Source organism: Heloderma suspectum, chromosome 4, assembly GCF_057233095.1.
Source record: "Heloderma suspectum isolate Gila_16-S chromosome 4, 16-S_ref, whole genome shotgun sequence".
Lineage (NCBI taxonomy): Eukaryota > Metazoa > Chordata > Lepidosauria > Squamata > Helodermatidae > Heloderma > Heloderma suspectum.
This window is the reverse complement of record NC_139461.1, coordinates 146,701,305-146,721,809: the sequence shown is the minus strand read 5'-3', so window position 1 is coordinate 146,721,809 and position 20,505 is coordinate 146,701,305. Positions and strand designations below refer to the sequence as shown.

The 20,505-nt window shown below is 44.2% G+C and overlaps 3 protein-coding genes across 3 annotated transcripts; 1 reads left to right on the top strand and 2 right to left on the bottom strand.

Annotated features, from left to right (window-relative positions):
* Positions 1–6,087: 6,087 nt before the first annotated feature.
* On the bottom strand, positions 6,088–13,244 carry LOC146347532 (SLC35A4 upstream open reading frame protein). Its single transcript, XM_084850897.1, has 3 exons — positions 13,208–13,244; positions 11,667–11,765; positions 6,088–9,775 (listed from the first exon to the last, which is right to left on the bottom strand). Exons 1-3 carry the CDS (start codon positions 13,220–13,222, stop codon positions 9,578–9,580), a joined length of 312 nt encoding a protein of 103 aa, XP_084707023.1. The 5' UTR covers positions 13,223–13,244; the 3' UTR covers positions 6,088–9,577.
* Positions 7,968–8,939, bottom strand: SLC35A4 (solute carrier family 35 member A4). The gene has a single exon (XM_084850892.1). It carries the CDS (start codon positions 8,937–8,939, stop codon positions 7,968–7,970), a length of 972 nt encoding a protein of 323 aa, XP_084707018.1.
* LOC146347531 (uncharacterized) lies at positions 12,985–18,035 on the top strand. The gene is made up of 3 exons (XM_084850896.1): positions 12,985–13,409; positions 14,091–14,188; positions 14,535–18,035. The coding sequence occupies exons 1-3, from the start codon at positions 13,259–13,261 to the stop codon at positions 14,661–14,663; spliced, it is 378 nt and encodes a 125-aa protein (XP_084707022.1). The 5' UTR covers positions 12,985–13,258; the 3' UTR covers positions 14,664–18,035.
* Positions 18,036–20,505: the final 2,470 nt, after the last annotated feature.

The window sequence follows — 20,505 nt, the reverse complement described above, 5'->3', positions numbered from 1 at the left end:
TTCCGTGTCCTGCACTCTGGGATGATCAAGAAGAGATCCTGGCCTTCTTCTCTGTGACAACCTTTCAAGTACTTGAAGAGTGCTATCATATCTCCCCTCAGTCTTCTCTTCTCAAGCTAAACATGCCCAGTTCTTTCAGTCTCTCTTCATAGGGCTTTGTTTCCAGTCCTCTGATCATCTTTGTTGCCCTCCTCTGAACCCTCTCCAGTTTGTCTGCATCCTTCTTCAAGTGTGGTGCCCAGAACTGGACACAGTACTCCAGATGAGGCCTAACCAGTGCTGAGTAGAGGGGAACTAGTACTTCCCGGGATTCGGAAGCTATGCTTCTATTAATGCAGCCCAAAAGAGCATTGGCCTTTTTTGTAGCCACATCACATGGTTGGCTCATATTCAGCTTGTGATTGACAACAATTCCAAGATCTTTCTCGCTTGTAGTGTTTTTGAGCCACGTATCCCACATCTTGTAACTGTGCATTTGGTTTCTTTTTCCTAGGTGCAGAACTTGGCATTTATCCCTATGAAATGTCATTTTGTTGTTTTCTGCCCAGCACTCCAGTCTATCCAGGTCACTTTGAATTTTGTTTCTGTCTTCCAAAGTATTAGCTATCCTACCCAATTTTGTGTCATCTGCAAATTTGATCAGCATTCCCTGCACCTCCTCCTCCAAGTCATTAATACAAATGTTGAAGGGCACTGGGCGCAGGACTGAGCCCTGCGGTACCCCACTTGTTACCTCTCCCCAGTTTGAGAAGGTCCCATTGATAAGCACTCTTTGAGTCCGATTCTGTAGCCAACTGTGGATCCACCGGATCGTTGTTTCATCTAGCCCACTTCGAGCTAGTTTGCTCATCAGGATATCATGGGGCACTTTGTCGAAAGCTTTGCTGAAGTCGAGGTATATGATGTTTACAGCATTCCCATGGTCTACAAGGGAGGTTACTTGATCAAAAAATGAGATCAGATTTGTCTAGCAGGACTTGTTTTTGACAAATCCATGTTGGCTTCGAGTAATCATGGCATTGTTGTCAAGGTGCTTCCAGATGGATTGCTTTATGATCTGCTCCAGAATTTTCCCAGGGATTGATGTCAGACTGACTGGTCTGTAGTTCCCAGGTTCCTCCTTTTGACCCTTTTTGAAGAGAGGGACAACGTTAGCCCTCCTCCAGTCATCTGGCACTTCCCCTGTCCTCCATGATTTCTCAAAGATAATAGACAGCGGTTCTGAGAGTTCTTCTGCCAGTTCCTTTATTACTCTAGGATGCAGTTCATCTGGCCTTGCAGATTTGAACTCATTCAAAGTAATTAGGTGTTCCTTGACCATATGCCTATCGATCTCAAGCTGCAATTCTGCCCCTTCAGCCTGTACTTCGCCTTTGCCAGCGGGGTCATAGACCCTCTTTTGGGAGAAGACTGAGCCAAAGTAGGAATTGAGCACCTCTGCCTTTTCTTTGTCATCTGTTATCGTTTTGCCATCCTTAGCTGAACCATTTATTTCCTCTGCCTTTTACTATGCACGTAGCTGAAGAAAGCCTTTTTGTTGTTTTTTGCATCCCTCGCTAACCTCAGCTTCTCAGCTTTAGCCTTCCTGATGCCATCCCTGCAATTCTGTGCTACCTGCCTGTACTCTTCCTTTGTTACTTGGCCTTCTTTCCACTTCCTATATGTGTCCTTTTTTGTTTTCAGGTCATCCCTAAGCTTTTTGTGATGCCACATTGGCTTCTTCTGTTGTCTTCCACCTTTTCTTCTTGTTGGAATTGTTTGTGATTGTGCCTTGAGAATTTCCTTTTTTAAAAGCTCCCACCCATCTTGGACTCCTTTTCTTGTTAGCATCGCTTGCCATGGGACCTTCCTGATCATTGTTCTGAGTTTATTAAAATCAGCTTTCCTAAAATCCAGGATATATGATATAGTGACTCTATTCACAAGATGGGAAACTCAGCATGACTTGGAGCATCCCAAAATGTTCATCAGTAAAGATACATTGGATCAATAATTTTAATAGGAAATGGAAGAAATAACTATGCTGAGAATCTTACAGAAAGGATTAAAAAATCATTTCCCCCCATGGCTTCATTATTTCCAGACATTTTACATCTCTAGTTTTTCTATAAAAGTCTTCTTATTACATAGTTTTTAGAAATCATTTGGAGGGGAAGTAACGGCTTGGTAACAATATATAAACACCTTGTCTTAAATTCTAAAAGAAAATATTTCATAATTCAAAGCTGTTCAATTTTTCCAATTTTTTGGAGAAAAAACACAAAAATGGTCCTTGGGAAAAAAAACTGGGGTTTCCCTGAATTTTTCTATTTTTTTCCCGGGCCTTCACACCTGTAATCTCTTTTGTTGTTATTTGGAGGGGGTGGCTTTTGTTTCAGCTCATCAAACCCTGTGTACTGCCCTTTTCGAGTGCTGGAAGATTCCTTCCATTATTAGGTTTTTTGCTTTTTGGTTTTTAAGGCAGTGAACCATCTTTTCTCTGGAGCAGGCTATGGTCCCATCCATTGGATGGGAACAGAAGTTTGTGCTCTTGGGGCATGTCTCCAGTGGCTTAATAACTGTCTTGGGATCACAAGAACTATGGTTCTGTGACTGGGAGCTGAGGATCTCACCACATCATCACCAAATGACAATTCCCATGAATAAGGAAACCATACACTAAGAGTTATATAAAACCATTATAAGTTGTATTATAAGCATGTGCAAGCATATTGTTTAGAGCTGGGGTGGGGAATCCATGGCCCTCCAGATGTTGGTGGACCACAACTCTCATCAGTCCTAGCAGTCCAGCAATGTCTGGAGAATGACACGTTCCCCATCCCTGGCTGAGGGGAAAGACTGATTTATTTTATTATCAGTAAAGGCAATAAGTTTCAGTAGCCAATGCTGGAGCTTGACTGGTACCAGTACAGGGTTGGATCCAGACTGAATAATGTTTAGAATATACCCATTGAAATCAATGGGGCTCAAATGAGTCATGACTAACTTAAGTCCCATTGATTTCAATGGGTCTACTCTAAGCATTCCTACAGTCAGGGCCAGAAATATTGGAACAAGGATAACTGTTTTGACACCACCACATTGAAGTTGAAAGGAAACACACCCAGATGGGAGCGAAGTCAGGACTTTCAGCTGTAATGCAAAGGGGTTGACAAAAGTGGGGCACTAACCATTCAGGAAGGACAGCCAGTGGCATAAACACACCCCCATTGTTGGTGCCTCATAAGTAATGGAACAAACGAACAGCATTTCAAACTTAAGGGTCGCCTTTAATACCTGGATGAAAATCCTTTGCAGTCAATGACTGCCTGAAGTCTGGAACCCATGGACATGACCAAATGCAGTTTCCTCCCTCGAGATGCTTTGCCAGGCCTTTACTGCAGCTGCAGCTTGTTTGTGGGTCCATCTGGGTGTGTTTCCTTTCAACTTCAATGTGGTGGTGTACAGAGGCCAACTGCCAAAACAGTTATCCTTGTTCCAATATTTCTGGCCCTGACTGTAAGTCTGGATCCAACCTATAATCTGGAAGCAGAATCTTTACAGATTCTGGGTGTGTTTCCTTTCTGAAGTGTATAGGGCTATACATTCTGCTCAGATTCAGCCGAATGCTGCCAAACTGATAGGACGCCGCTTCATATTGCAGATGGATAATGACCCAAGACATACAGCAAAAGCTACCCAAGAGTTTCTCAAGGCAAAGAAGTGGGATGTCCTTCAATGGCCAAGTCAGTCACCTGATCTCAACCCAATAGAGCATGCTTTTCCCTTACTGAAGACAAGACTGAAGGCAGAAAGACCCACAAACAAGCAGCAGCTGAAGGCAGCTGCAGCAAAGGCCTGGCAAAGCACCTTGAGGGAGGAAACTCAGCATTTGGTCATGTCCATGGGTTCCAGAGTTCAGGCAGTCATTGACTACAAAGGATTTTCATCCAGGTATTAAAGGCGATCCTTAAGTTTGAAATGATGTTGGTTTGTTCCATTACTTATGAGCCCCCAACGATGGGGTTGTGTGCATGCCACTGGCTGTCCTTCCTGAATGGCTAGTGCCCCACTTTTGTCAAACCCCTTGAATTACAGCTGGAAGTGCTGGCTTCGCTCCCATCTGGGCGTGTTTCCTTTCAACTTCAATGTGGTGGTGTACAGAGGCCAACTGCCAAAACAGTTATTCTTGTTCCAATATTTCTGGCCCTGACTGTAAATATGATAAACAGGGTCTTCAGCAGAAATGGAACAGGGCACTGCAATGTTCCATTTGCCTAATCAATTTCTGGCATCTGTATCAGTCTATGGACTTCTGGTTATGTCTTGCTCAGCAAAAACTATTGGATGCTACAACATCACTTTAATAAAGGTTTGTCTAACTTGGCTAACTGTTGGAGGTGTAATACGGTTAATGCTTCTTTTATTCACGTTTTGGAAATGCCCAATAGTTGCCTCCTTCTGGGTGGAAGTTGTCATACAGATAAACTTTGTATTGGAAATCTCTTTTAATATTTATTGATGTACATGTTCTCCTAAATTATTTACCTGCTTCTTGGAATGTAACACATGGTCAGCATAAATTGATTTTTTTGTGCCCTCTTGACGGCTAAAAGGTTGATACTACAATACTGGAAGGATAAAAGCTCACTGTCTATAATGCAATGAAGACTTAACAACACTAGCAACATTTGAAAGAGTGGTATATACAGTAGGTGCCACTCGCGAATGGAGTTATATTTGGATAGATGGTCTGCTTTTAGTGAAGTTTATATGTAATCTATTCCCCCCCCCCCCCAGGCTTTAATAATTGAAACTGAGGCCTTTAAAGCATGTAGTTACACTTGTTTTTTTTTAATTTTGTTTTGTTGAAATTTAAAATAAAAATTGATATAAAAAAGACTGATATTACAACATTGGAAGGATGAACACTCACCTCTATAATGCAATGAAGACCTTACAACATTTTCAATATTTGAACAGGTGGCGTATATGAGGATACATATTTGGTCTGCTTTTGTTGCAAGTTTATGTATAGTTTGTAGTAACTATACATGTATTTTCCTTTATATATACATATATGATATGTATACCCACACACTTCATAAGTATGCATCGAAATTAATATATTCAAATCCATATAGACACATTTGTTTCCCCCCACCCTTTTGTTGTAGAAATTTTATAAGTTAAAAAAATATTCCTACAGACTCCAGACATCTGTTTTGAGAACTAGGAGTTGCATCCAACGCTATATGACTAAAGTCCCATTCCTTTCAATGGGTCTACTGTAAGCAGGATTAACATTGCATACAACTCTACACCTGTGACAGAGATGGGGTCTGCCTCTATGTTGATTTGTGTGGGCTTTACCAAGCAATGGAGATTAACAGAATGTAAAGAACACAAGTTAAGAAGTGGGAGAACTGGGTAGTTAGCTGCAGGGCTACCTTTGTCCTTCACTCTACTTTGGTAGGGCTGAAACAGTAGTGCAAATGCTATCAACCAAAAGCAGTCATACTGCCCAACCTTCCCCAAGGGGTACCAAAATGGTGAAGAACATGGGAATGTGTGGTTGCACTGACACTAGGAAATGCAGTTCCTGCAACCCAGGGGGAAAGGTAGAATGACTAGAGACATAAGACACTATCTAGCATGACCCCATTCACCAAGTAGCTGAGACCATAAAGTTTCAACAGAAAACAGGTTTCTAGAAGATACATAGAGCCCTATCTCCAGCCATAGCTACAATACCAGGCATGGTTTTTATAAACACTTACTCTGAAAGCATCTTGCTGCTGCCAGTTTTCTCGTTATTGTGAACTGCCCCAAGGGCATTTGCCAGTTGGGCAGTATATAAATATATTATGAGTATGATGATTAAACATTTCCTAAGTTGATCTGTGAAGAGGATGGTACAATCTTTGGGTCATGTTCACAGAACCAGGTCACAAAGAACTGTGTGACTAATCTCTCCATAAAGTCTGTACATGAAGGTGTTCCTGTGACTGCTTTCTATCTAATGTTATGTTCAAAGTAGTGTTGCATATTCCAACATTTTAAATTATTTCCTTTGCAACAAATGAACAAAAAGAAAGGTAGTAAAAGCAAGTTTTAAACAAAACTTTAATTTCTTATTCCAGCTTGGACATTGTTTGGTGCGTTGAATACTCGTACCTGAGTATATACAAATCTAGATACAATCCCATCATTGATTCATCAAAACTTTATAATGACCTAGAAGAGATGGGATAGGAGCCCCCCCCCCCCAAGAACTTCAAAGACAAATTGTAACCAAGAAAATTGTGCAGCCAGACCTGCTGCTCACCATTGGCACAGGTGCATAAAAGATTGGGTGATTATCCCATTCTGTTAAGTTTGTAAGAGATGACACAGTGCTGCAGATTGAACACTGCAAGGTACTTCCAGATGAGGATTTATTGCACTGTGGTACTGCTTCATTCACAGAATTTTATGGGGAATCCAACGCTGTCTTCAACTCATAACCCTCCCACATTTTGCCACCACTTCTTCTGTCTTTTCTCCTACTGTAGAAAATTCATTAAGAAAGAAAAGACAGAATAGCTGCGCAATGCCTTCTCATTGGTAGCACTAGGAGCCCTCCTTCTGGAAGCAGCCCAAGACATCTAACAGCAAGAGGCATAAAGAAAGAAGCATCACAGCATATGCTGTAGAAAGATGTGGAATAGGAAGTCTTGACTGGGTAGCAACATAAATGCTAATGATCTCAGAATCCTCCTGAATACTTTAACAGCGAAGGAACAACATTGCTTGAGATGGAATGGGGTTGTTTGGCCAATGACGAAATGATGGACTGTAGAGTATTCACACTGTCTAGGAGCCCAATTCAGATGAAAACAATTCAAAGCTTTGCATGGAAAAACAGGCATGTATATATCTGCTATAGGGACCTGCTGTTGCATATTAAGGCAAGGCTACAAATACAAATCCAAGACTAAAGGTCAACCCCTTCCAGAAAAAAGTGAAGCAACAGGGAACAACTGATTCTGATTCTCTTGGAGGGTTTTGAAAGATTCCCATGAATTGTCTTGGAGCGATGGAATCGTTCAGGAGCAGACAACGCATAAGAGCAAAAGCATAAATTTGCAAAAGGCACTTTGTCATCTGTGGCATTTATCGGACCACTGGGTTAGATCAGAAGCTCTTGACAAAGCAAATGGCAAAAGCAACAAATTCCCCTGCAGAAAATGGATAGTAGTGAACATTGTTCAAATGGCCCACTTTCGAATCAACACTGAGAAGTTTAAAAAGTTACAGATACACAAAGCTCCCCTTCCAAGCTTAGAAACGAGAGCCTGGGAGGCAAAGATTGCACTGCTCCTCATAAAGAAAGCACCACTAATTTCTCCCCTCAGAAGACTCAAATAAGCTTGTCATTAGGTAGCGAGCATGGTGCGAGGAGACAAAATTACTATATAGGAGCCCACTTTCTTGTTACTATTGTAACAAATTCTACAAAACACTGTGAGCAAATGAGAAAGTGCTATATTTAACCTCTTGTAGGGTAGAACCAGCTATATACAGAACACAGGCAATGCACTAGGCACCTCTTCCTCACTTCTCCCCATAAACACGCAAGCTCACCATTCTCAATTGGCGACAGGAAAGTGGGCTCGAATACAGCAATATGAGCTGAGATGAAATGATCCCTGAGGGCAGCCTTCTCCAACCTTGTGCCCTCCAGGTGTTTTGGATGACAATGCCAAGCATTCCTGACCATTGGCCACGATGGGTGGGGCTGGTGGGCGTACAGGTCAAAAAGATGTGGAGGGTGCCATGTTGGGGAAGGCTGTGTTAGGGCTGAGGCCATTCAAAAGCAAATAAAGTGAAGTTTAAGGACGATCTTATAAAATACACACATACACACCTCTTTTTGTGACAGCACATATTAGGCAGAGAGTTGCTTCCATATCAGTGAGTTCTCTTATGAAACAGAGATATGGAAGCTATTTGACTCCATAATACAAGTAAACAGCCAAGCCAATCAGGAGTACAGAAAGGAAAAAAAAGGAAGTGAGTTGCACACTAAATAGGTAGACAGAGAGTAGCGCATTAACCATCATGGAACAGGAGATCACAAAAAGTCTAGTGATGTTTGTACTATGTTTCATGATGACAGACATTATCAGGCCATTCAGGGCTTGGCTTACAATAACTAACAGCACCCAAAATGAGAAACCCTCCAGGAATATAGCTGTTGAGCTGCTTAACAGATGGATAATCACATTTAGCAAAACACCAAAAAAGTAAAGAAACAAATTTTGGAGGTTAAGAGGCAGATCCTGGGTTTTCAAGACAACTTCAGTATAGACAGCTGAAAGTCCTGAGATCAGGCAATACAGAAAGATCAGCAACAGGCCAACAGAAGTGATGTGCAGCTGCATGTGAGAGACAGGCATGTCCTGTGGGTCCTGTAGGCCTCCATATGTATAGAATGCTCCAGCAGCTGTCAGCAGGAAAAGGGCTAGCCACTTGCGTAGAGTCAGTCTTTGGTGCAAGAAGATGCTGAAAAGGACAGCGGTGCTGCCAATTTTTAAGTTGCTCAGTACCTGGTAGGTACTAGGATCCATGAACAGCTGCAAATGTACCACCAAGTTGTTGTTAGCTGCATAGAGCAATGCTGAGAGTGCAAAGGGAGCAGCATGATACCAGGATACAGAGATTCTTAGTTGTTTCCAGTCCCAGATTAGCAGGCAGAGTAAGGAGAACACTAACTTTGTTAACTCAATCAAAACCACCACAGAGGAGGCACTGAATGGGATCTGGCCATTTTCTTTACCAAGAGTCAAGAGTGGAGCATGGGAGCCATAAATAACAACAGAGAGGATCAGCATCAGCCCCCACAGGATTTTCCCAAGTACCACAGCAGTAGCAGGGCTGACCAGGCTACCAGTATTATTAGTGTTATCAAATAACATTTCTGTGATGTACGAAGACAAAGGAAGTACCAGTCTGTAACTTTTTATAGGGGAGGAGAAAGCAAAGGCCTCAATTTTAAAAAAAAATCTACATCATCTTCATGGAGACACACACGTTACACATTTAATGAATCAGATCAAGAAGACAGGAACAGTCACTGTAAGATGCACACGTCAGTATAATATTTATGCATGATTAGGGGGGAAAATGACATCTCAGATGGGAACGATTTAAGTCATATTTCCTGGGCAGGGATATGTGGTAGGTAGGTTTTAAAGTCTAAAGATGGCAAACGTGATGATTTAACTGCTGCTCTTCACTCCATCAGAATGAGAATGCAAATGCATACACAGAAAAAAAAATAGCTGTCCAAGCTGATACCCTAAAAGTATCCAAGCCCCCAGCATGGTTGAAGCAGCAACTACAACTTTAATGACAGAATGACTGAGAATAATTGTAATCAGACCTGCTGAAATGGCATACTCATCCCATATAAAACATGTTTCAACTGAATATGAATGCTGAAAGGAGAGCCAGAGAAGCTCATTTATGACCTATGTAGGGTTGAAATTGCTTAGAAATTCTAAGATGAGATGAGGGGTTTCCTGGAGTGCGCTGTTGCATGAGGGATTATCTTCTAGTCTGGTCCTTTCCTGAATGAGCTGAAGTAGTCTTTGACTGTCTTTTCCACATTTGGAACTGAATAGGTTTGAGCAGCATACACCCCAGTACAAGTTCCCACCAAAAATCCCAGTACTGCTGAAGATCTGAGTTTGGCTACAATATACCCAGCAAGGAATCCTTTGAGAAATGGAGATGCCAGCAAAGAACCTTCCTGTAGAAAAAGCACAAACAGGCAGATGAAACACAACACAACAGAAATTCAAACTGGGACAAGTTCTCATAGTTGATCTAATTTACCTAATATGCTGGATTACAATTCGAGGCTGGTATAATCTTATCTCCAAAGGAGGGAACACATACAGTCCTAGTATTTCCAGATGTGGCACATTAAATAAATACAATACTTCCCTGGAGATATCGTTATGTTGCACTCTAATAAGTTATTGGGAAGGACTTATTAAACTGGGCTGGTTCACACGTCACGGTAAACTAGAATTGCTGAGAATTCTGGCTTGTGAAGGAGTAAGTGTGCTGCTTGGTTGCTTGTTTGGTTCCTCCTCCCAGCAGGAGTAGCTAAAGAAATCAGGGAACCTCTGTCCATGATTTGTTTAGTATTACATCCAAAGTGGGATTCCTGGCTAGTTACTTAAACAACCTAGAATCATAAGACAGGGTTTGTTCTTGGCTTGTGATTCTGAATTGCTAGGAAAGCAACAAGCCAGGGATCCTGGTTTGGACATAACATGAAACAAGCCACAGAAGGGGGTTGCATGGTTTATTGAGCTGCTCCTACTGGAAGAGCCAAGTCGGAGAGACTGAGCAGCATGCACCAGACCAATTGGTCATTCATAAAGCAAGAGAATTCCAGAAAAACGTCTATTTCTGCTTCATTGACTACGCTAAAGCCTTTGATTGTGTGGATCACAACAAACTGTGGCAAATTCTGAAAGTGATGGGAGTACCAGACCACCTTACCTGTCTCCTGAGAAACCTGTACGAGGGTCAAGAAGCAACAGTAAGAACCAGAAATGGAACAACCGATTGGTTCAAAATTGGGAAAGGAGTACGACAAGGCTGCATATTGTCACCCTGCTTATTTAACTTATATGCAGAGTACATCATGAGAAATGCCGGGTTGGATGAATCAGAGGTCGGAATTAAGATTGCCGGGAGAATTATCAACAACCTCCGATATGCAGACGATACCACCCTAATGGCAGAAAACGAAGAGGATCTCAAGAGCCTCTTGTTGAGGGTGAAAGAGGAGAGTGCAAAAGCTGGTTTGAAACTCAACATTAAAAAAACTAAGATCATGTCATCTGGCCCCATCACTTCCTGGCATATAGAAGGGGAAGAAATGGAAGCAGTGACAGATTTTACTTTCTTGGGCTCCAAGATCACCGCAGACGGTGACTGTAGCCATGAAATTAAAAGACGCTTGCTCCTTGGGAGGAAAGCTATGGCAAACCTAGACAGCATAGTAAGAAGCAGAGACATCACCTTGCCGACAAAGGTCCGTCTAATCAAAGCTATGGTTTTCCCAGTAGTAATGTATGGCTGTGAGAGCTGGACTATAAGGAAGGCTGAGCGCCGAAGAATTGATGCTTTCGAACTGTGGTGCTGGAGAAGACTCTTACGAGTCCCCTGGACTGCAAGGAGGTCAAATCAGTCCATCCTAAAGGAAATCAACCCTGACCGCTCATTGGAAGGACAGATAATGAAGCTGAAGCTCCAATATTTTGGCCACCTAATGCGAAAACTCCCTGGAAAAGACCCTGATGCTGGGAAAGACTGAAGGCAAAAGGAGAAGGGGACGGCAGAGGATGAGATGGCTAGATAGCATCACGGATGCAATGAATATGAACTTGAGCACGCTCCGGGAGAGAGCGCAGGACAGGAAGGCCTGGCGTGCTATGGTCCATGGGGTCACGAAGAGTCGGACACGACTGAACGACTGAACAACAACAACAACAACAAACAAGATTTCTCAGCAGTTCTGACTTACTGTGATGTGTGAACTAGCCCATTATTATTGTCTTTTGAAAGGCAGACACTGTTAAGATGGAATTCTAGAGATATGAACTAAGCAGCTCCTCTTTTACCTGTCCCACTCCAGCCTGCACCTCATTTTCAACTCTTCGTTTCAAGCTTTCCAACTGATCCTTCAAAAAAGCAAGATCTTTCAGCTTTGGCAGAGAGTCCTATGCATTGGAAACAAAAAAAGGCGTATTCCAAATTGCATGCACACATGCATTTTAGTATCTTTATTACAGAAAGCAAAGACTTAAGAAGGATGGAAGCAGTCCAGCAATTCTAATGTTATGTCTAGTATCTAGGGCTAGTGTTCCCTCGCTGTCTATCACTGCCAGTGGGAGCAATGCATACTAATATGTATATTATTACGTATAATACTGTACTTCTAAGGTTTTTAATCTTTGTAAACTGCCCAGAGAGCTTTGGCTATTGGGCGATATAGAAATGTAATAAATGAAATGCTGCTGCATCAGTGGGGATACTTCAGGCATTTTTTACTCTTTGGTTTCTGTCCAAATGAGTTCTGTACATTCGCATATCACAGATTAGTCTTCTGCTGTTCAGATGTGGGAGATGGAACTCACTAGTGTTTTTTCAAGTGTTGATTTATGACACCATTGATGACATAACTATGAAAAGCTGTCACAGTTGCATCTGACAACTAATGGTTTTAGAACTTGATGCCATGGGTTTTTGCTAGAAAAACAAAAGGTTACATAGGGATAGTTATTCTAGTCTGGATAGGATACTGTCACACTAATTTGGATTTCATTTTTGGGAAATACAGTTTTCTGGAGAAAAAGAACCTTTCTTGTTTTATCTCCTCCTAAAGTTTGGTAATTTTCAATATAACTGAGTTAAAGAAGCAGGAACATTCGATCATACAAGCAGATTTTTACTTTTTATTTTCACTTAATCCATTTCTAACCCATTTTATAATCCAATATGGGCCTAAATAAAACATGGGCTTACAAAAATAAAATGCGTGACAAAACTACCATAAAAACTACAGAACTGTAACAGTAGTGTCAGTTAAAGCCAAAGTAAAAAAAAAATACATGCAGAAGCAGAAGCATCACCCAAGGCCTTGGTGAAACAAGTGTGTTCACTTTCTGACTAAAAGCCAAAGAGGAGCTTGCTAGCAGCTTCCCCAAAGAAGCTTGCAATGCAGAAATGGCCCTGTTCCTCTTGGCCCAAGAGCGTTATGGAGGAGTAGGGATTTGAGCGCAGGCCTCCCACAGCCAAAGCCCTGCACTCTAGCCCTACCAGACTGTATCCGAAGAGCGGCTTTGATCCTTCTCGAAACTGGCTTCTTTGCCCTATTTTGCCACCAGGGGCGGCCTGTACTAAGGGCTACGAGGGCAGGGGCGTATAGTCTTTCTATATTTGCAGCGCCCAACTAACATTAGGTGGCCAAGCAAGTCGAGCTGCTCCTAAGCAAGGCGGCACAACAGCCCGCAACGGCGTGCTCCCTCCTCCTAGCCCCCTTGCTCCCAGAGGCGCTCCAGGATTTCCTTCCTCTCCCCGGCCGGACCAAGCCCCAGAGAAGAAGCCCAACAGCGCGATTTCGCGCCGGGCAGCCGGGGCGAAGGCGCCGGCCGGCGCCTACCTTGTCGTCCGCCATCTTACTCGCCCAAACTTCCTCCGCTTCCACTCGCACATGCGCAGCACGAGGCGCCCCCGCGTTTGGGCGCCCGCGAGGGACGCCGTCCTGGGCGCGCTGACGCGAGCGCTCCGCCCGCGCCTGGCGACCGCGCGCTGCCCTCCGTTTTCCTCCCTCGAGCCTGAAGCGAGGCCCCGCAGAGAAACCAGTGGGAAAATCCAGGGTGTTAACCTAGCTGTGATTGAGCAGCGGCGTGCCCACCGCTAAACAAACGAGGGCAGCGGAGGCAGGCGCTCGCGCCCGAGCCCGGGCCTGCTTCGGTGTGACGCATGTGCTGCTGCGGAGTTTTTAAGCATTTAGGGTGCAGTCCTATGCCTGTTTAGGCAGGAAAAAAGCCCTACAATTCCCAGCATTCCCATGCTGGCTGGGGAATGCTGGGAATTGTGGGACTTTTTTCTGTCTAAACACGCATAGGACTGCACCCTTAAGGGCGCAACGCGTCCACACGCTAGTCAATGGAGCAGAATTGTGCAGCGACTGAGCGCTGGGTTTAGATGGAGAGGAGGGTGTGTGTGTGTGTGTGTGTGTGTGTAGGGGCGGGGGATTTGATCTGCAGCGTGTGTTGTATGGGCCTTTGGGGGCTGGAAATCCAAGCCAGCCTCAGCTCCACCTTTTTCCTTAAATACTGATGGTGATCTACGTGGCCAGGCTGTCGCGAGCCACGCTCCCAGCCTTGGCTCCTCCAACCTGCAATATAAGGATAATAACTGACTGTATTGATAAAGCTGCTTTTGAACGTTTTAAAACAACGCATTTAACATTTCCGCATGAAAAAGGTCTCGGTACGAAAGAATAACAGCGCCTGTCTTTGCCTCTGTCTTTCCTTTAGAGGGGGGCGCACCGCTGCATCGCCATTCTGAAAGTATATCGGCAGATCTCACTTCTGCCCGGTGGAGGCTGTCAGTCCGGAAGTTGCGTATGCACACAGTGAGTTGAGTTACCTACATTCGTATCTCTTTGGATTCAACAGAGTCCTGCCTGCGGAATTTCCCTGCCTCGGTTGTAGGAAGGGCACGTGCGTATTGGCGTCACGCTTGCGTCGCGGTGGGCGGCGGCGTCTTCGCCAAGGCAGAGCTGCCGAGCGCGGGGGGCTGCTGCCGTCGCCGTTTTTGCTGTGGCTCCCTGGGTTGCACGGCCTGCTCGCTCCCCCTCCCCACTTCTCTCCCGCCCCCCAGTTGGCCCTGCCCGCGGTGTTGTCCGCCTAGACGGAGGGAGGTTCTGTTACTAAGAAGCGGGGAAGAGGGAGCTTTCTTTAACGGGTTTTCCATGGTAGGAGAAAAGTGGAAGAAGTGGGAAAACACGGGAGAGGTATGAGAGGACGCTGTCATCTGGAACTTGCACCCAACCCGACTGGGCTGTAAAATATCCTGATGAGCAAACTAGCTCAAAGTGGGCTAGATGAAACAACGATCCGGTGGATCCACAGTTGGCTGCAGAATCGGACTCAAAGAGTGCTTATCAATGGGACCTTCTCAAACTGGGGAGAGGTAACGAGTGGGGTACCGCAGGGCTCAGTCCTGGGCCCAGTGCTCTTCAACATTTTTATTAATGACTTGGAGGAGGGCATGCAGGGAATGCTGATCAAATTTGCAGGTGACACAAAATTGGGGGGGATAGTGAATACCCTGGAAGACAGAAACAGAATTCAAAGTGATCTGGATAGGCTGGAGCGCTGGGCAGAAGACAACAGAATTCCAGTTACAGGAAGCCAGATTCCGGCTGAACATCAGGAAAAACTTCCTGACTGTTAGAGCAATACAATAATGGAACCAGTTACCTAGGGAGGTGGTGGGCTCTCCCACACTGGAGGCATTCAAGAGGAAGCTGGAAAGCCATCTGTTGGGGATGCTCTGACTTGGATCCCTGCATTGAGCAGGGGTTTGGACTCGATGGTCTTATAGGCCCCTTCCAACCCTACTATTCTATGATTCTATGAAAATTCCATGACTGATGTAAGGCAATGCTGTGATAAAAGCGTCATCTGGAAGCACCCAGAGTGAAGGCTACTCAGTCATAATGCACCCTGTTTTCCTTCCCTTCTCTCACTAACACACGCACACATACCCCAAACAGGCCATCTGTGAACACTGCTCACTTCTGAGGACCATTCCACCTAGAAGTGTGAGCAGGTGTGCTCGGCTGTTGAACTGCAGTGAGGGTTGCAGGCTGGCCGTTTTTGTGACTGTCACATCAGGGAACATTTATTCCACAAAGAGGTATTCTTATTAGAGCTTTCAATGTTTAGAAATGTTTTCAATGTTCAGGTATGAGTGCCATTGCATCCATGCAAAAGAGAGAGGTATAAACAGGCTGGGGGGAACTTCAACGTTTGCAGAGTACAAAAAATCTTTCAGAAAAAAACCCTAAGGGGGAACCCCCCAAAACATCCCAATGAGGACGAAGTATGCTCAGTGACCATGTAATGCTGACAGACGGGGAGAGGGGGGCCCGGGAGGAGGAACGCAGTGGAGTATAATGGAGGAGGGCATAGCTGACTGACTGGAACAGGGAACAGGAGTAGCTCACATTGCAACATGTTGTTGTAGGTTACACTTGACAGTTAGAAAGCTCAATTAAAAAGGTACTCTGATTGATCCAGCAGATTTTTTAAAAAAATATTTGTAATATAAATATATATATATATATATATATATATATACACACTGCATATGGCAAGTGCCATCTTAAAGAAAAGAAAAAAGACACATCCTGTTGTGCAAGAGAGCTGGGGGAATGCCTCTTTTAAGATGATGCTTATTGCAATACAGTATGTATCAGCTAAAACTAAGAAAATATGTTTTTGCTTGAGACCTATTGTTTTTAATAATATGTAAATGTATGAAGTTTAATCAATTGCTTGGTTAATCGATTAAATCTCATAATTAAGCAATCAATGTTTATTTAATTGAGTGACAACCTTCATTATTGTACACATAGAGGAAATTTTAATTTTAAAATTCTGTAAACACTATTCAATGCCTGTGAAATGACAGTGGCGAAGAGGCTTCTTTCTCTCCCAGATGTGCCTAGCAGCAGGAACTCAAACTTGCAGAATGCATGACAGAAAGGGGCAATTAGGTTTATATGCTTTGTTACAAAAGCTCCCTCACACATCGCAAGTCTTCCTTAAAGTTTTTTCTTTAATATGCCGTGGTACATTTGTGTGAATTATCAATTTCAATCAGCATTATTTAGTAATCTTGTATCTGGCCTTGGATATTTTCCCCAGGGCTGTGAGTACACTGCTTTGTGCATACTTCCCCCTGTCCCCCGCCCCATGGATCTGCTTTCCCAAATCCTCAATATTATTTTTGGTCACCATCTAGTATGAGAGATGGAACCATTGCCCCTGAATTAAAACTGCATAACCTGATACTGTCTGAATTACCAATCTAAATAAGAATGAAAATCTAAATAAATAAATCTAAATAAAATCTAAAATCTGTGTGTTGTTTGGTTTTAGTTTTTGTGAACCGCCCAGAGAGCTTTGGCTATTGGGCGGTATAGAAATGAAATGAAATAAATAAATAAATAAATAAATAACCTAATCCAGTCTTCCCCAATGTAGTGCGCGCCTTATGTTTTGGATTAAAACTCTCATCATCCCCAGCCAGCATAGCCAATGGTCAGGGATTTGGGGAGTTGTAGTCCAAAACATCTGGAGGGTACCATGTTGGGGAAGGCTGCAAATCCAACAATAAGCAGCTTGGTTCTACCCAAGAGAGCTAAAAATGGAAGTTCCATATTCAGAGGCCCTGTGCTTCTCAGTGAGGCTCTATGCTTCTCTTTATGTTCTCATAATGCACCTGCGGCTTTGCCTGTCTGCAAATGCAAGAGGTGAAAATCCCCTGCATCCCACCATGTCCTGTGCCCATTTTAGGGCAACTGACAGCACTTATGTGCTAACAGCTTGATCCTATGCGGAAGTAGGTTGGTGGGCCTAGGCCTACTGAATCAGTGGGCTTTGCTAGGTGCACCTAACTGCATAGAATAAAGCTATGAAGTAATTCTTGTATGGACATTTGTCAGACAATCCCTTTGGGTTCAGAGGGACTTGCTTCCAAATCAACATGCCTACCCATTCCACTGGCCTGGCGGGTGATTCTGTGACACAGCACAGAGTTGCAAGGAAGGATTTCAGTCCCTCTCATTCCATAGAACCAGTTTGTTCTATGTTCTCTGAAGCTATGACCTGCTCGACCGATCCACAAGGGAGTAAACCTTGGGGAGCGTACAAAAACAAAATGAGAAGTCTTTGCCCAGCCCCAATTGTTGCGAGCTTGGACACAGCCTGATCCTATGTATGTTTACTTGGAAGAAAGTCCCAGGGGCCCCACTTGTCTCTTGGGCTGCAATCCTTCTTGGTAGTATAAATCTGGGATTGGGTAAAAGTTGGATCAGTTAAACCAAAAATGGATCCTTGGGGGTGTCTCCACCAGCAATTTACTCCGAGCTGGCTGCGTTTAGAGGTCATTAGGGATATATGATGTCGTAGCCATCCAGCAGCCACCCTGGAGCTTATCACAGAAAAACCAGATTTCCTAAGACGGCTCTGATTCTTTTCCTCAAGTTGGGTTCTCCGTGGTATAGTTGTTGTGTGCCCCAACCCCCACATTTACCTTGGGTATGTTAGTCCTGCCCAGGGGTATGCTTTTCACTGTGACCTCCCAGCACAAACCAATTAGTGTCTAGTCAGAAGCAACTCCCATTGTGGTTAATGAGTCTTGTCCCCTGAATGCGCACATCAACATTTACAAAGATCCCACTCAATTGAAATAGCAAATTTTAAAGCACTACTTCCCTAAGGGCTGTAAGGAGCTTTCCTAAAGCTGAAATTCTCCATTGTTTGGTTTATTCCCTTCAGAAGTAACTAATTCACACCTTCATTCCAGTGCAGCATACGGTTACAAAGGGGGCTAGTTTCCCATCCCTTTGTCCCCCCACCCACTGTCTTTCCCAGCGCAAACGTTCCCGAAATGTGCACTCCTGACGTTACTGAGTTTCCCATGAATCGAAATAACGCATTTAGAGACCCCTGCTGTCAAAGCTTTGAAGCTTTGATTGATTGTATCAGGGCAGCAAGAACACTGTGTTCCTATAGTGATTGTTTATTTAAGGAGAGGCGAGGGGGGAGAGAGAGAGAAGGAGATTGTTCACAGCTTCTGCAGCTTCAAGGCAGGGGGAACGCTATGTTCCTGTGATGATTGTTGGTTTAAGGAAGTAGTTAATGCAGGTGGGGGGGGAGAAGGAGAGTGATTTTTGCAAGACACTGGAGGAACCCTCCCAGGATTTTATTGAAGGAGAAAGGAGAGAGAGCCTGGAGGGGAGCCTCTCTTATTGATTGAGCAGCCCCTTCCAGTCAGATGACATTCACTCCAACCCCCCACCCCACCCGGAAGTATCTTCTGTGAAACGACTTATACTGGTGTGATGCACTTGTTTGTGGAGCCCTGCACAGACACGAGCGCACCAAAGCTGATCCCGTGAAAAAATCCAGGTAATTCACCATTTGCATCTCCCTCCGTTTTCATAGAGAACGCCCTCTGATGATTTCATGTGACACCCACAAAAGAACCATGCAGTCACAGAGCACATTTGCCTCCATGGACTGAACCATAAAAATCATGGATCCAGCACTTGTTGGCATTGCCATGGTGCAAAAACATGGATCCGAGGCACAGGATCCTCTTGATTTCATATGATTTTAAAGGGGTCACTCACCAAACCACGATCAAATGGCAGAGCCCTTCTGTCTTCACAAGGTGAACCATAAAAATCATGGATCTGCCACTCATGGGATCTGCCACTCGCCACAGCATAAAAACATGGATCCAAGGCATGAATCTTCATGGATCCTCATGATTTTTACAAGAAAAATACCCCAAAACACCATCACATCACAGAGCACATCTGCCTCAATGGACTGAATCATAAAAATCACAGATCTGGTACTCGTGGGTGCTGCCACAGCACAAAAACATGGATCTGAGGCACAGATCCTCATGGATCCTCATGCTTTTTTCGGGGAAAAGCCCCCTGTAAAATAATCGGTCTGATGTTATTGCTCTTTAGAAGACAGACACAGGATGTTTTCACAGCTACTAGGTTAACTGGGAGGACAACGATTCTGTTCCCCTCAGTTTGGTTGTAACATGCTGATCTTGTGCCCATTGATCTTAACATTGGGGGTCCCATTGTAGAGTTGCCCCTGTGAGGCCCAAACTCCACCCACCCACCAACTCTATATTATTATTATTATTATTATTATTATTATTATTATTATTATTTATATCCCGCCTTTCCCCCAATACTGGGACTCAAGGCCGCTTTACAACATTAAAAACTTGTACAGTTAAAACATAGAAATATACAAAAGTTATAAATATAATTAAATAATATTAAAACTGTATAAAATATCAGAATGTAAAAAGACAACAATTTCTACTGCCCCTCAGTTCTTGCCTCACTGATGAGGGCAAGCCTCCCTCCAAATACCAAATCCTTAAGTTCTCCTCCTCTGGAATTGGGCTGGCAGCTGTATAGAGCAGCCTTCCCCAACCTGGGGCCCTCCAGAAGTCTTGGACTACAACTCCCAGCATTTCTGGCCATTGGCCATGCTGGCCGGGGCTGTTGGGAGTTGCAGTCTAAAACGTCTGGAGGGCGCCAGGTTGGGGAAGGCTGAGACAGAGTGCGGCGGCCACCTCAGGCAGCTGTTTGGGGTGTTTCAGGTCCTGTTGCTGCTGTATTTTTACTCCCAGGGAGGGGAGGAGGCGCCTGTAGGATTTTCTGCCTCAGGTGCGAAAATAACTCGTCTGGCTCTGTGTGCCTTGCCTTTTGTGCGGGCAGGAGGGATCCTTTGCTGCTCTGGCAAAGCCATTTACCAGCCAGGAGACCAAATGTAATTATGTGTTACTGTAGCTTTTTTGTAAAGGTGACAAATAAAAGCGTTCGGAAGACTTGGATTCCCAGCCCGCCCAGCCCAGCTCACTTGGCCTTTGTGTCTTTTCCTGGACATTTCTCAGGGAAGGCTTATTTGATCTGTGTGGAGAGGTGCCCCCCGCCCTGTGCCCCCACAGTTACAGCTCCTAGGAAGGAGGCAAATCCTGTACAGCGCTGCAGTATAGATCTCCCACATTTGGGCAGGGAGATGAGGCAAAGTTTGCTCTGGGTGCAGGAATGTCAGAGCAGAAACCGATGCCAACAGCAGACACGTTCACGCTCTTAAGAACAAAGAGGCGAGATGT

What these genes read in the sequence shown, in the direction of transcription:
- SLC35A4 (XM_084850892.1), bottom strand. Translation starts at nt 8,939, where the DNA reads ATGTTATTTGATAACACTAATAATACTGGTAGCCTGGTCAGCCCTGCT.
- LOC146347532 (XM_084850897.1), bottom strand. An exon ending in TGCAGGCTGGAGTGGGACAG is followed by an intron (nt 9,776 to 11,666) that starts GTAAAAGAGGAG and finishes CTTTTTCTACAG; the next exon opens with GAAGGTTCTTTGCTGGCATC.
- LOC146347531 (XM_084850896.1), top strand. Translation starts at nt 13,259, where the DNA reads ATGCGCAGCACGAGGCGCCCCCGCGTTTGGGCGCCCGCGAGGGACGCC. An exon ending in GAGGCCCCGCAGAGAAACCA is followed by an intron (nt 13,410 to 14,090) that starts GTGGGAAAATCC and finishes TCTTTCCTTTAG; the next exon opens with AGGGGGGCGCACCGCTGCAT. An exon ending in GGAAGTTGCGTATGCACACA is followed by an intron (nt 14,189 to 14,534) that starts GTGAGTTGAGTT and finishes TTTCCATGGTAG; the next exon opens with GAGAAAAGTGGAAGAAGTGG.